Source organism: Oncorhynchus kisutch, linkage group LG23, assembly GCF_002021735.2.
Source record: "Oncorhynchus kisutch isolate 150728-3 linkage group LG23, Okis_V2, whole genome shotgun sequence".
Taxonomy (NCBI): Eukaryota; Metazoa; Chordata; class Actinopteri; order Salmoniformes; family Salmonidae; genus Oncorhynchus; species Oncorhynchus kisutch.
This window is the reverse complement of record NC_034196.2, coordinates 3,834,948-3,851,725: the sequence shown is the minus strand read 5'-3', so window position 1 is coordinate 3,851,725 and position 16,778 is coordinate 3,834,948. Positions and strand designations below refer to the sequence as shown.

The following is a 16,778-nucleotide window of genomic DNA, read 5'->3' as shown; positions in this document are numbered from 1 at the left end:
GAACCACATGGCATAGGTTAATTCTCAGAGTTGTGCCTTAAGCTTTAAGGGAACATGAAGTCAAACCACAAGGCCCACCCTTGAAACCCTTTCTCCCCTGTTCCCCACCTCCAACAGTCAGGGGGTACATGCTGATAGGTCAGAAGAAATAAATCGATTTTACAATGGTGGTGTGACAGGACTGAGTCGGAGGCTACGCACCGACTGTCTGCATCCCAGTGGTGCACTACTTTTGACCAGATATCTTTTAGGTCCCTGGTCAAAAGTACCAAACTATATAGGGAATAGGGTGCCATTTGGGACTGAAGCTAAGACTCAAGGAGCAGTGTTATGTTTCCCTTGATGTGATACCCTGAGCAGCCCTGGGGCTCTGAGGCCCGGCTGGTGCACTGTGATGCTGGTAATGTTCCAAATCGCACTCTATCCTCTATGTAGTGCACCAGAGCCCTACAGGAGCTCTTGTAATAGTAGTACACTATGAAGCGAATAGGGTGCTATTTGGGGTGCACCTCTGTATTCCTGGCAGACAGGCCCTCCCTGGTCGGCAAAGGCAGCCCTGCCTCTCCCCCTGCCAAAGAAACGTCAGGCCAAATCCACCAAAGACCTCTCAGACTCCACACTGCTCTGACATCAGCTCATACAGCTGAAGAAGGCAAGCTAGGGAAAGGGAATGACATGAAACCACTATTGACTAGTATGACGATGTAGGACCCTATCAAATGTTATGTCTTGCCCACACACATTGAGAAAAAAGTACAATATGGTGTCTTGGGTTCTTCCCCATGTTTGGAATGGTTTTAGCTAAGTATTTACACCTCACTTTGTATATATATATATATATATATATATAAATATATATATAAATACAGACCTTATGATAACATTTTTGTGAAAAGTTCAAAACAGGTCAGAGTAATATGGTGAATTCCCTGTGGGGACAAAGTTGGGTTGAATTGAGTACTCTTTTGTCCAGTGAAAGACCCCTTAAGACAGTTTTGTTCCAATACTCATTAAACAGTTTTCCTTTGTCAGTGTTAGTGTGGATAATGGCACAGTGGTGTTCTCTCCAAATGGCACCATATTCCCTATATAGTGCACTACCTTTGACCAGTTATTTTTGAACTGGCTGTCTTCCCAGGACCCTGAACCCAACAAGACAATTACGCAACAAAGTTGATGACTACACTTCCAAGATTTGAGGTGGGAGATAGACATTGTTCCTGTCTGCACAATCAACTTAGTGTCTCCTACCTACAGTTCGTACCAATTTAATTGTGTTATTTCTAACAAACTCAAGATGAAACATTTCAGCACAACATTTGCATGAAATGATTTGGGAATAGATACAGGCCAAGTTGTGCAATGGACCAGATCTAATGTGTGATATAATGTACTAACTACTAGACAGGACAGGAGAGTTCTAAACAAGTTTAAATTAAATATTTTTTTATTTCACAACAATAAACACAGGTTGCTTTTTGTTCAAACCTTAACATTTCTACAACATAGGGATCGGAGAGCTGTACGATGGCTGGTGCACAAAGAAGTCCCTTCCTGTCCGAAGAAGTCTGAAGATAGTGGGTGTGCTGGAGGAGACAGCAGGCAAGATGAGGCTCTGAAGGACTGCCTCTTGGTGTTAGGTGAAGTTGCTCCTAGATGCTGATCTGGGGTCAGTTTAGCGTTCTCCCCACAAATGGTTAAGGTTAGGATTAGGGGAGTGGAAGCTGAACTTAGATCTGTACCTAGGGGAACTCAACCCGGGAGTACTGACTACCTCCTTTACCAGCTCCAGAAGAAGAGTCGACTGCCGTGCTTTGCTGGCTGCAATTGGCCCTCGATGACAGGGTTGGGCTCCGGCCGGGGTCTTGAGTGGTAAGCATTCTCAGGAAGGGGCCGAGAGGTGTCCACCTTTGTCACCTGAGAAGAAACACATAAGGGTTTAAACTTCAGACAAGATGAGGGAGAAAAAAAGGCTGGTTTGTATACTATGCGTATGTAGAGTGAATGTTTTGCGCTTGACATAGAAAGCATAAACCAAGTAAATAGGCTCAATTAAAATATGTGTCATCAAGCTTCAAGCTGTTTTCAAAATGTGAGATAGTACTGTTTACCCTAACCTTAAAGGGATACCGCGGGATTGAGATTTAGGTCATTTTCCTACTTACCCAGAGTCAGACGAACTCATGGATAACATGTGTCTGCATGCAGTTTGGAGATAATTGAAGTTAGCTTAGTACAATTTCTGGTAGTCTCCAGGTACAGTAGCCAGCTCCTTTCAAAAGCAGGGAAATAAACATAGCTACTACCCCCACCCCTCTTGCTTCTGTTCTTTTCCGTTTGAGCTAATCAGTTGTTGTGACAGTGGTACACAGAAGACAGCCCTATTTGGTAAAAGACCAAGTCCATATTAGGGCAAGAACAGCTCAAATAAGCAAAGAGAAACGACAGTCCATCATTACTTTGAGACACGAAGGTTAGTCAATCTGGACATTTTCTTCAAGTGCAGTCCCAAAAACCATCAAGCGCTATGATGAAACTGGCTCTCATGAGAACCGCCACGGGAAAGGAAGACCCAGAGTTACCTCTTCTGCAGAGGAGAAGTTCATTAGAGTTACCAGCCTCACAAATTGCAGCCCAAATAAATGCTTGGGAGTTCAAGTAAGACATCAACTGTTCAGAAGAGACTCTGTGAATCAGGCCTTCATGGTCAAATTGCTGCAAATAACCACTACTAAAGGACACCAATAAGAAGAAGAGACCTGCTTGGGCCAAGAAACACGAGCAATGGACATTATTTCCACATTACACTGGTGGAAATCGGTCCTTTTGGTCTGATGAGCACAAATGTGAGATTTTTGGTTGAAACTGCAGTGTCTTTGTGAAACGCAGGTGTCCAAACACACACACACATATTTAAATTAAAGTGTTATTGAAGTATTGTGGTTGCAGGTTCACCTGCCTCATCTGAAGCCTATTATTTTAGGGTGTTGCTTTAAGGCCACCAACTGCTAACAGTCAGTATCCAGATAATGTGTGTGAAATGCTTGATAGTGTGATGTAAACAGAGGTTTATTTTCTGGGTGACTTGAACATTGACTGATTAGCAACTAGCTGTCCTCTCAAGAGGAAGCTTCTAACTGTGACGAATGCCTGTAATATGACTCAGATCATCACTCAACCAACTACAGTGCATCCCAATAGTATTGGATCTGTGACACACAGCACTGTAAGTATTGTTGACAAGCATGCACCTGTTTTTTATTTAACTAGGCAAGTCATTTAAGAACAAATTCTTATTTACAATGATGGCCTACCCCGGTCAAACATGGACGACGCTGGGCCAATTGTTTTGCTCAGTGAAACGACCTGTCCTGATTGGTCATAGACTCTTGCTAAAAAAAACTTTAATGAGCAAGCCTTCCTTCGTGGCCTCTGTAAAATGTTATAGAATCAGCTTGATCCTCCCACTCTGTAGACGCTTGGACCTTTTAAAAATATTTTCAGTGGTATTGTTAACAAACACACCCCCATAAAGAACATTTAAAACGGGTTCCGCCCCTGGTTCGACCGTGATCTTGCAGGGTTACTCCACCTCAAGAATTGCATTTGGCGAAAGGCTCGGCACAAGCATACTCAGGCTGACTGGCTCTCGTTCAGGCAAATGACAAATAAGTGCACTCTGGCTATCCGGAAGGCCAAAGTTAGTTACTTTAAGGAGTAGTTCTCTCTCTGTGGGTCTAACCCCAAGAAGTTCTGGAAAACGGTTAAAGACCTGGAGAATAAACTCACAACTGCTCATGTCCCTTAATGTTGATGATGTGGTTGTTACTGACAAGGAGCACATGGCTGAGCTCTTTAAAATCACCACTTCATTAAGTCAGAATTCCTATTTCACTCAGCCATGCCTCCTTGCCCGTCCAACATATCCTCATCTCCCACCCCTTCTCCCTCTTTTTCCCCTGCCCCGCTACAAAGTTTCTCCCTGCAGGCAGTCACTGAGTACGAGGTGCTAAAGGAGCTCCTGAAATGTGACCCCCCAAAAAACATCTGGGTCAGATGGTTTAGACTCTTTCTTCTTTAAGGTTGCTGCACCCATCATCGCCAAGCCTATCTCCAACCTTTTTAACCTGTCTCTCCTTTCTGGGGAGGTTCCCATTGCTTGGAAGACAGCCACAGTTTGTCCTTTATTTAAGGGGGAGATCAATCTGATCCTAACTGTTATAGGCCTATTTCTATTTTGCCCTCTTTATCAAAAGTGTTGGAAAAACTTGTCAATAATCAACTGGCTGGCTTTATTGATGTCTATAGACTTCTCTCGGATATGCAATCTGGTTTCCGCTCAGGTTATGGATGTGTCACTGCTACCTTAAAGGTCCTCAATGAGGTCACTATTGCCCTTCATTTTAAGCAATGTGCTGCTATTGACTTGGCCAAAGCCTTTGACACAGTAGACCATTAAATTCTTGTGTGCCGGCTAACGAGTATTGGTGTCTGAGGAGTCTTTAGCCTGGTTTGCTAACTACTTCTCTCAAAGAGTGCAGTGTATAATGTCAGAAAATCTGTTGTCTCAGCCACTGCCTGTCACCAAGGGAGTACCACGAGGCACGATCCTAGGCCCCACACTCTTCTAAAATTACATCAACATCATAGCTCGGGCAGTAGGAAGATCTCTCATCCATTTATATGCAGATTAGACTTACCCTCCCCAGATTTTGTGTTAAATGCTCTACAACAAAGCTTTCTTAGTGTCCAACAAGCTTTCTCTGGTAAGAAGAACGGTCCTCTCCCCACAGGTGTGATTACTACCTCTGAGGGTTTAGAGCAAGTACTTGGGAGTATGGCTAGATGGGACACTGTCCTCCTCTCAGCACATATCAAAGCTGCAGGCTAAAGTTATATCTAGACTTGGTTTCCTCTGTCATAATCGCTCCAGCTGCCAAACTAACCCTGATTTAGATGACTATCCTACCCAAGGATGCTCTCGAATGGCTAGATGTGCTTTACTATTTGGCCATCAGATTTGCCACCAAAGCTCCTTATAGGACACATCACTGCACTCTATACGCCTCTGTAAACTGGTCATCTCTGTATACCCGTTGCAAGACACACTGGTTGATTTATTTATAAAACCTTTGGCCTCACTCCCCCCTATCTGAGATATCTACTGCAGCCCTCATCCTCCACATACAAAACCCGTTCTGCCAGTCACATTCTATTGAAAGGTCCCCAAAGCACACACATCTATGGGCCGCTCGTCTTTTCAGTTCGCTGCAGCTAGCAACTGGAAAGAGCTGCGAGCAACAATCACTCAAACTGGACAGTTTTATCCCAATCTCTTCATTCAAAGACTCAATCATGGACACTCTTACTGACAGTTGTGGCTGCTTTGCGTGAGTATTGTTGTCTCTACCTTCTTGCCCTTTGTGCTGTTGTCTGTGCCCAATCATGTTTGTACCATGTTTTGTGCTGCTACCATGTTGTACTGCTACCATGTTGTTGTCATGTTGTGTTGCAAAGGGTCAGAAACTTGACGGGAATTTGCTTGACGGGAATTAGCTTATAACAGGGAACCTTTTGTGGGATACACATAAGGCATTTCTAGGTCTTGTGGCATATTTTGGTTAAACTATCCCCAATTCAATGGAATTGCAACCCTCTGCATGCACAATGCATTCGTCCATCACATGTACAGCTGATTCTCAAGATTTTGCACACGAATGAGATGCTATTGAGCCCACACTACTACACTGTCTGAGCCAAGGACTACATGCTTTCTTGTAAGTTTTGATTACAATACTGGGTGGGGTGAATATATTTTATGACATACATGATTTTTTGTTAACTAGTAAATAGTAGCCTACAGCAAAGTGTGTTTAAATCATTCTAACTTGTTCATTTCTGCTAGTTAGTTTTTGCTACCATGTGGGTTTTAGTTTGCTAACCGAGGAGTATTAATTCACCTGTTTCTATACATGTTTCATTTTAAAACATCTCAAAGGAGTTGTTTAATCTGCTTAACTATTTATCTGTACATGGAATTGTATTTGTTTGTTTTACTCATTTTTTTCTAATCTTTACAGGAAAATGGGCACTAACTGATGTGTGGAAACGTTTCACTGCAGCTAATGTAGAAGGAAAAGCTGTGTACATTTGCAAATACTGTGCCAAATCATGTGAAAAACGCAACATGCAGAATCATCTAGCCAAGTGCATAAAGTTCCCTCGGCGCTCACAACAAGCAACCTCTGATAAAAGTCAATTTGAGGTGAAAATGAAGAATCAGACACCTTATCGATAGCAACAGCTCATGGTCCTCCTGGAATTATACTTTTTTTTTTTACTCAATGGAGGAACGTAGTCAGAAATGCTGATGAATGTCTTGCTTGAGCTGCGTATGCAACTGGTTCACCTCTGATGCTCACAGGCAATGTGTATTGGAAGAGATTTCTGAATGTTCTTTGCCCAGCATACACCCCTCCAACCAGACATGCTTGTATCTACTATTTTGCTGGATGCAGTGTTCAACAGAGTTCAAGTGAAGGTCAAGCAAATCATAGAGAAAGTAGACTCAACCAGTATTCTACAAGAGCACAGACACACCGGTCTCTACATTGCAGATGAGCTGAAGTTTGCGCTGGTGACTGGGTAAGTAAAAAAAACGATCTAAATGTCAAACTCTCGCAGTATCCCTTTAACACTGCTGGAGGACTGAAAGTCAAGTATACCGCAGTATACAGCTAGTCATTCAAAAGCTAAAAATACTTCATAAGTGGATTAACTGTTGCACGTCAGGGGCATAATATATCAGAAATATTTTTCATTACAAAAGTTATTATTAAATGATTGCTAGTGAACTTGGGGCTTGGTGTCACCCTATGAGAGTTTGTCACATTCCAAAACAAGAAATCCACAACAACACGCTAGCTAGCTTATCTTGCACTGTAGGGTATATCTAACAACAGTAGATGTTAGAGACATCTGCTTGTACGTCCCAAACAGAGACTGTTGCACAGAAATGAAAAGCTAACGTTTGCTAACTAGCTAGCAAACACAAGCCAACTTTTTAATCCCAGACCTTATCGGGTTATTATTAAATGATTGCTAATGAACTTGGGGCTTGAGATCACCCTATGAGAGTCTGTTACATTAACGACATACCGGGTGTTACTGTCGAGTAACTTTTAAAATGCCTATAACTAACTATACTGCGAGGCGGGACTCACCTTGGACAGTTCTCCCAGGTTGGGTCTCTCCCAGCCAAGCTTGTCCAGCACACAGCTGTCAAAGGCCTGCTGATGCTTGCGGCACTGACGCAGCTCCACCAGGTTGGAGTAGTCCAGGCAGGTCCAATACTCTGTGAAGGACTCGGCACAGCTTCCTTTTATCTGCCTGGAGGAGAAATTGAAGCAAGCATTTGTTAAGGACATACTTTTTTTTTTGAAGGTGACAATTCAGACAATCACTTCCCTGGGCAGCTGTTGACTTAATTACTTAGAGTGACTCCCTTTGTAAAAATGGCCTATATGGCATCGGTGAGTCATTAACGGTTGTTCTAGTGTCATTTGACTACATTGTACAGTGCCTTTGAAACGTGTTCAGACTAGGGATGCACGATATAGTTGGTGAGAGTATCAGAAATCGGCCAATATTAGCCAAAAATGCTTAACATCAGCAGCGGCCCGATGTCTAATTTAACGCCGATGTTACAGCTGAAGTGCATACCTATATAGCGTAGGTAGGTGACGTAATGACGCCACGAAATACAGCGCTAAACGTGCAACACAGCATTCCTAACCTGGCCCACAATGTCTGCTGTGTGGATCTATTTGGAAGTTTCAGAGGAAGAAAAACAAAAAGGCAATGTTTGTGCTGCTGTTATTTCCTGAGGGGAGAAAGTGAAATCTTTCAATACCACAAACCTAATTACTCATTTGAAAGTGCATCACCCCCAGACGTTCATCGACTACTTGGAACAAAAGGAGAGTGCACTCTTCCAACAACTAAACAAGTTCAAGTCAAGCAGTCATTTGAAAGAGTAACTCAAAGTAACTCAGAGACAACTCAAAGGCGAAATCCATTAATGCCAAGATAATGGAATTCATTGCCCTTGACAATCAACCGCTCTCTGTTGTGGATGAGGTTGGTGTTCGAGCCCCGGTACACACTACCAAGTAGGCGCTATTTTTCAGATGTTGCCCTACCGGAGTTACAGTCTTGTTGAATCGCACATCCACAAGCTACTTGCTATGGGCATCACTGCTATTAGCTTTACGACTGACATTTGGACCAGCGATGTCAGCTCCATATGCATGCTGAGTCTGACAGCACAGTGGGTCGACGAGGATTTCGTATCGAGGAAAGCCATATTGCATGCTCAAGAATGTGCTGGTTCTCATACCGTTGCTGCCATTTCAATGGCATTTGAGAAAATTTTTGAAACTTGGAAAATCCCCAAGAACAATGTACACGCTGTGCTACGTGATAATGCATGGAACATGACAAAATCTTTGGAAGAATGTGGAGTTGCCAGTTTGCCATGCATGGGACACACACTGCAACTGGCTGTGAACGAAGGTGTTTTGGCCCAACGCAGCGTATCTGACATAGTGGCAACAGGTAGGAAGATAGTGGGTCATTTTAAACACTCACATAAGCATACAGCCGCCTGCAAGCAATACAGGAGCAGCTTGAGGTGAAAACAAAAAGGCTTAATTAAGCACGACGTTTCCACTAGATGGAACGGTACTTTTTACATAATCGAGAGCCTGCTGGAACAAATGAGTGCTTGGCGTGTACGCAGCTGACTGAGTTACCTGCAACAATCAGTACAAACCAGTGGACTCATTGAAAACATGAACACACTCTTAGCTCCATTCGAACAACTGACTTGAGAAAAAGTTCCTCAACTGCGTCTGCAGCAGACGTGATACCCTCGTCATGGCATTGAAACGCCTGCTCAACAACAACTTCCGACACAGACCGTGCGGTTAAGACCGTGCGTCTACTAGACGCTGTGAACAAGCGATTCGGTGGCATTCTCTCTGAGCTCGATGCTAGGTACAAGGACCGCTACTCCGATGTAGACAAGAAATAGGGTTTACGTGAAACGTTAACAGACACAGCTGGGCAAGATGGAAACGGACCCAGTGACGGTGCGCACCGAAGAAGAGGACCCACGACAGACAGGGATGAAACGTCACTGCTTGACATGCATGATGAAATACTGGTTGAAAATGAAACGACCGAACAAAAGAACAAAACAGCACAGCAAGTAAAATAAATAGGTTTTGATTATGTTTTACTGGTAATGGAGACATACGTAAATGCCAACAAAATAACTTTGGTTAAATAACTTTTGGTCAGTGTGTGTGTGAGGCGGTGTATTTTCATTTTCTGTTACTACACCGGCCAATGTTGATCTATGCCTAATGATCCTTTGGAATGCAAAAATAATGTATTAAATGTCCTAGCCCCCCCCCCCCCCCATTATTTGCAGATACTAGCATACCTGACAGAACCTACTATTCCCGGGAATGAAGATGCACTTGGACACTACAGAAGTAACAAGCACCGTTTCCCCATCCTAGCTAAAGCTGCGCGCATGTATCTTGGTGCTCCCTGTACTAGGGTGGACAGTGCAGCTTCACACATTGTAGACGAAAAAAGAAACAGACTCTCGTGACAAAGCCGAGCAGGTGCTCTATGTGAAGAAAAACCTCACCCAAATGTTAAAATTGTAAATGGGCAGTCCTATTGTAACCCAGCCATCTAGAGTCACTGGAAACATGGTTACTAAGCCGAATGGCTTTTCTGTCATTCATGTATTGGTCAAGATTTTTATTTAATACAAAGGCAGTATTTTTTCCCTAAATGAAAGATTAGATGTGTTGTAAATTTGCTCTCATTTTATTAATCAAATCAGCTGAGCACATTTGAAAAGCTTAAGTTGTGTAATTTATAGCAATTTGACAGCCTAGAGACAGTAATAAGCAGTTAAAGCTAAAATGATGAACTGCATTTTAGTTTAAACCAATATCCCTTTCAAAGCATACGGTCCAGATTGGATAGTAAGAAGAGCCACCAGCAACTTTAACCATCTTTGTAATGCGGGGCAGCTGAAATATTTGTCATGAATATCTGTAGTATGATAAAATACATTCATGGAGGTGTTATTTTTCTAATTGACAAGTTATTGAACTCATAATGACTCATCTGTTCCTAACTTAACAAAGGAACAGATGACATTCTGTTCTAACTATTTGACTGTACTAGAATGCTTAAAAGGCCGCTAAAATATCGGTATTGGGGCTTTCTTTTGGCAAAGAAAATATCGGATATCAATATCGGACAAAAATGTCATATCGGTGCATCCCGAGTTCAGACCCCTTGACCTTTCCCACATTTTGTTATGTTACAGCCTTATTCTAAAATGTATTAAAATTGTCCCCCCCCCTCCCCTCATCAATCTACACACAAGACCCGATAATGACAAAGCAAAAACAGTTTAGACATGTTTGCTAATTTATTAAAAATCTAAAAAGTAAATTTTAATATTGCCCTAAGTATTCAGACCCTTTACTCAGTGCTTTGTTGAAACACCTTTGGCGGCAATTACAACCTCGAGTTTCCTTAAGTATGATGCTACAAGCTTGGCACACCTGTATTTGGGGAGCTTCTCCCAGTCTTCTCTGCAGATCATCTCAAGCTCTGTCAGGTTGGATGGGGAGCATTGCTGCACAGCTATTTACAGGTCTCTCCAGAGATGTTAGATCGGGTTCAAGTCCGGGCTCTGGCTGTGCCATTCATAGACATTGAGACTTGCGTTGAAGCCACTCCTGCATTGCGCTTAGGGTCGTTGTCCTGTTGGAAGGTTAACCTTTGCCCCAGTCTGAGGTCCTGAGCACTCTGGAGCGGGTTCAAGGATCTCTGTAGTTTGCTCTGTTAATCGTTCCCTCGATCCTGACTAGTCTCCCAGTCCCTCCCGCTGAAAAACATCCCCATAGCATGATGTTGCAAACACCATGCTTCCCAATAGGGATGGTGCCAGGTTTCCTCCAGACGTGATGTATGGCATTCAGGCCAAACAGTTGAAACTTGGTTTCATCAGACCAGAGAATCTTGGTTCTCATGGTCTGGGAGTCTTTCGGTGCCTTTTGGCAAACTCCAAGTGGGCTGTCATGTGCCTTTTTACTGAGGAGTGGCTTCTGTCTGGCCACTCTACCATAAAGGCCTGATTGGTGAAGTGCTGCAGAGATGGTTGTCCTGGAAGGTTATCCCATCTCCACAGAGGACCTCTGGAGCTCTGTCAGAGTGACCATCGGTTTCTTGGTGACCTCCCTGACCAAGGCCCTTCTCCCCCGATTGAGCAGTTTGTCAGGGCGGCCAGCTCTACGTAGTCTTGGTGGTTACAAACTTTTTACATTTAAGAATGATGGAGGCTACTGTGTTCTTGGGGACCTTCAATGCTGCAGAAATGTTTTGGTACCTTTCTCCAGATCTGTACCATGACATAATCCTGTCTCTGAGCTTTATGGACAATTCTTTCGACCTCATGGCTTGGTTTCTGCTCTGACATGCACTGTAAACTGTGGAACCTTTTATATAGACAGGTGTGTGCCTTTCCAAATCATGTCCAATCAATTGAATTTACTACAGGTGGACTCCAATCAAGTTGTAGAAACATCAAGGATGATCAATGGCAATTTCAAGTCTCATAGTAAAGGGTCTGAATACTTATGGTACCTTTCTCCAGATCTGTACCATGACATAATCCTGTCTCTGAGCTTTCATAGTAAAGGGTCTGAATACTTATGTAAATAAGATTTTTATTTTATTTATATATTAGCAAACATTTCTAAAAACCTGTTTTCAGTTTGTCTTATGGGGTCATGTGTGCAGAATGCTGAGAATGTTATTGTATTTAATTGATTTTAGAATAAGGCTGTAAAGTAACAATGTGGAACTTCACTACTATGGCCTATTTATTGCCTTACCTCCTCACGCCATTTCCCCAACTGTATATAGAATTTTTCTATTGTGTTATTGACTGTACGTTTGTTTATTCCATGTGTAACTCTGTTTGTCACGCTGCTTTGCTTTATCTTGGCCAGGTCGCAGTTGTAAATGAGAACTTGTTCTTAACTGGCCTACCTGGTTAAATAAAAGGTGAAATAAATAAAAATGTAAAATAAGACTTTTTAACAACTTTGTAGACATTGCTTCAGTAAATGCTTTCATTCTCCACAAGCAGATGGCCAAGCTAAAGGTCAAACCCCTCTCTCCCAGTTGACCTTCGAGAGCAGCTGGTGTTGGAAATGGCTGAATTGGGGCCCAACGCAACCATCACAAGACCCCCCCCCCCTCCCACTCAAGGTGTGCGCCACTATCCAACACACATGTCAAAAGGAAGAACTGAAAGCATTGCACAGTGAAATGCCAGACCTCCAGTCCAAAATGTCAGTTCGCTTTTTGTTTCCTGGCAGAGAGGGACTGCTTGAAAGACTATCATGACATGCACAAGCTACGGTGAAAGTGAAGTCTAATCATCTACACCTGGGATGGAAAACAAACACGAATTCCATTTATAAATAGTTGAGTTCTATTTTTGCACCTTTTTTAGGGAAGGACGTGTGTGTGTGTGTATATATATATATATATATATCCAATGTATTGGTCCCACATACAAATGAACTGTTTACAGTATAAAAGCAACACACACACACACACACCTGTTGCTGTTGCTTTTATACTGTAAACAGTTCATTTGTATGTGGGACCAATACATTGGATATGCCTAGGCTAAATGTACGTCCCCTGTATGTCCCCCGACACCACCACGTTTGAGGGGTTGTTGTAGAAATGTGTATTTTTATTTTTATAGTGAACAATAACTTTTAGGCACATCCAGTGTGGAAAAACTGCAGACTGTTTGGAGAGGTTTAGGGACACCATGACCACACCTGACACCACTTACTAAAACATCTGCCCATTTCTAGTTAGGTCTATCAATCCCACGGTCTTCTGATATTGTTAACGTTGTGGAAGCCATCTGATGTGTTTCCAGCTTTGGGCATCAATGAAAAGGTTTCATCAGACCAGAGAATCTTGTTTCTCATGGTCTGAGACTCCTTTAGGTGCCTTTTTAAGCAAACCAAAAAAAAATCAATAAGTTATTTGTGTGTGCTTGATCTTGTGTTTTATGAACGATATAACTCCTATCTTCTGATCTTTTCCTCAATCTCCAAGATGTCTTCTTTCCAAATATAACATGTTTTGGCATGTCAGAATTATGTAATTACACAAGAATAGCAGTTACTTTGAGGTCTATTAAGGCGGAAATCTACATTTTGCCATTACATTTGAGGTTAAGACAACACATTTCAAATTTTTTTACTTGAGAAATACTGCACCAAACACCTTAGATGTAAAATTGAGCAACTAGATTTCTTGAGTTATCTTCATTTTGGGGACTTTGAGGAAGTGAAATAGGCTTCTGCGTCTACAGTGTCTCATGGAGGACAAACATCATTAACCAAACGCGGAATCGGTCAGGAAACATACCTCTAAGACAGGGTTTTCGTTGGGAAAATGTGGCGCCAGACCTCTGACTGGCAGCATTTTAATTTACCGGCATTTGAGGAACCTACCGGACCCATATGCAATGGGTGTATCACCTGATTAGGGTGTCCATCCACGGTGCTCAGAATGACAAATCACATTTAGATTATGGTAATTAATATTAACAGAACATGCAAGTCGAGGATGGTCAGCTTGTCGAGAAAGAAATGGCCTATTCCAAAACGGACTATGGAACAATTGTTGAATATTATACACTACCGTTCAAAAGTTTGAGGTCACTTAGAAATGTCCTTGTTTTTGTCAAATATATCAAATCAAATTGATAAGAAAAACAGTGTAGACCTTGTTAATGTTGTAAATTACTATTGTAGCTGGAAAAGGCAGATTTTTTATGGAATATTTACGTAGGCGTAGAAACCAATTATCAGCAACTATCACACCTGTGTTCCAATGGCATGTTGTGTTAGCTAATCCAAGATTTATTATTTTAAAAAGGCTAATTTATCATTAGAAAAGCATTTTGCAATTATGTTAGCACAGCTGAAAACTGATGTTCTGATTAAAGCAGCAAGGAAACTGGCCTTTAGACTAGTTGAGTATCTGGAGCATCAGCATTTGTGGGTTCGATTACAGGCTAAAAATGGCCAGAAACAAAGAACTTTCTTCTGAAACTCGTCAGTCTATTCTTGTTCTGAGAAATGAAGGCTATTCCATTCGTGAAATTGCCAAGAAACTGAAGCTCTCGTACAACGCTGTGTACTACTCCCTTCACAGAACAGCGCAAACTGGCTCTAACCAGAATAGAAAGAAGAGTGGGAGGCCCCGGTGCACAACTGAGCAAGAGTACAAGTACATTAGTCTCGTTTGAGAAACAGACGCCGCACAAGTCCTCAACTGGCAGCTTCATTAAATAGTACCCGCAAAACACCTGCCTCAACGTCAACAGTGAAGAGGCGACTCCGGAATGCTGGCCTTCTAGGCAGAGTTGCAAAGAAAAAGCCATATTTCTGACTGGACAATAAAAAGAAAAGATTAAGATGGGCAGAATAACACAGACATTGAACAGGGGAAGATTGGGAAAAGGTGTTATGGACAGACAAATCTAAGTTTGAGGTGTTTGGATCACAAAGAAGAACATTTGTGAGATGCAAAAAAAATGAAAAGATGCTGGAGGAGTGCTTGACACCATCTGTCAATCATAGTGGAGGTAATGTGATGTCTGGGGGTGCTTTGGTGGTGGTAAAGTGGGAGATTTGACCAGGGTAAAAGGGATCTTGAAGAAGGCTATCACTCATTTTGCAACGCCATGCCATACACGGTGGACGGCGCAGTGGAAAGATGTATTGGGTTTTCACCAGACATATTGTTTTGCGTTCAGGCCAAAAAGTTCAATTTTTAAAAGAAATCACACTCCGACAACTCCGTCTTACCCAGGCAACTAGAGTGAGTTCTAAATGTATCCCTTTCCAAGCACATGCGTTGACTTTCTTATTGAGAAATTAACAAGTGGGTTCATAATAATATAATAATGGAGCCAGATTCTGTTAAAAGACATTCCAGTACTACTATCTAGCTACGCCTAGGATTATTTAAATTTGCAATGCGAGTGAGCTACAACTGAGATGGGTGTAGGACCTCCAAAGCCTAAACAACCAGGTGTAATTATAAGTTTGTCAAATCTAGCACCATTACAATGATTACATGCATTACCATTCTCAGAAGCCCTATGTTTACATTCAGTGACAGCTACCAGTCACTGCAGAGGTGTGCCTGTGTGTGCACGCGCTCGTCCAGTTGTGTTATTAGTGCACAGCAGCCTTATGTAAACACAGACACCATGCCCAACAGTGAGACAACCCAGGCAGACCATTTCCATCTATATCCCAATTATGACAGAGAAGCAGCAGCCTATAGTTATCCTATAGCTACAGCCTCCCTCTCTTGACTCTTGTTGGTCAGTTGCAGAACAGAAGTGGAAAGGTAAACATGTGCTAAGTTTAACCCAAACATAACATACACGTTGCCTTTACAACGGTGAATAAGTTCATGTCAAAACACCCTGGTAGAGTTTCATTGGATGAAAACAAAGCGGGGAAAAAAAGATAAATCAAAACAGCAGACCTCAAAGATTAGCATGCTATTGTAGAGATGAGAGCTGAATGTGGATCAGCAGTTTCATTCATAAACATACAGGGGTAAAAAAAAAAAAACACAGAGGCTTAAAATCGCATCACAACTATCACTGATTCTTTAATGACACTAAGACAGCCTTGAAGTGGCTCAAGTTAAAAACAGACCTACCTTTATCACTTGGGTGTGGAGTCACTCAACACTATGATTGCCTACCTGAAGAAGTTAAGAGCACACTCGTTGACTTTCCTCCCTTCATTCAGACACTTTCTTGGGTCCTTCTCCTCCCAGCGACAGAGCATGAACTCCTTGTTGGCCTTGTCACACTGAGAGCCATAGTGGTGGGCAGCTCCCTTCAGCACCGCAGACGACACACTGATCTACACATTAGCAAGGGAAGAATATGACACTATTTGTATTTAGACACGTCTAGCCTACTTCCATATCAAACATTAACAGCCTAATCTAGTTGCCTATTGCAAAAATAATTCCACAACAACACGCTAGCTTGTTAGCTTATCTTGCACTGTAGGGTATAGCCAACAACCCTGGGCATGTTAGAGACAGCTGTGTTTGTACGTCCCAAATGCTAGCAAACTTTCTACCCAGATCTTATCGCAATCTAGCTATGCGTATACAATACTTTCCAATCACCACAAAAGCTAGCACACGAAACCTAGCTACTAAACCTATTTAAACCTAGTCTATTTAGAAAACGTTATAACTACCGGTTTCCAGCCTGCTAGTGCTATGCTAGCTGCAATTGCAGCTGATTTAGCTAACTAGCAAGCTAGCTAGCATTGCCAACCAGATTGTTCCTCAATACTATGATTCGTATTTACCTCCTCAACATTCAAGTCGTTAAAAGTGGGAACCTCCACCGAACCCGGCATGGTTCGGTTTATGTTAGAATAATCGAAATGAGAGAATAAAGTGCTGAACTCCTCAACACACTCAAGGTCCTCGTCTACCTTCAGGACGAACCCGCACAAGGAAGGTCAGTGTATTGCGCATGTCTGCAGGTTTCGAAGGCATTTCAGTGACGCAATCTCTTTGCGACACACAACTGA

General features: G+C 42.3%; 1 protein-coding gene across 1 annotated transcript; it reads right to left on the bottom strand.

Moving 5' to 3' along the window:
* Positions 1-1,425: 1,425 nt before the first annotated feature.
* On the bottom strand, positions 1,426-16,741 carry ndufa8 (NADH:ubiquinone oxidoreductase subunit A8). The gene is made up of 4 exons (XM_020458136.2): positions 16,551-16,741; positions 15,925-16,088; positions 7,224-7,389; positions 1,426-1,917 (listed from the first exon to the last, which is right to left on the bottom strand). Exons 1-4 carry the CDS (start codon positions 16,599-16,601, stop codon positions 1,780-1,782), a joined length of 519 nt encoding a protein of 172 aa, XP_020313725.1. The 5' UTR covers positions 16,602-16,741; the 3' UTR covers positions 1,426-1,779.
* Between the last annotated feature and the right edge of the window lie 37 nt (positions 16,742-16,778).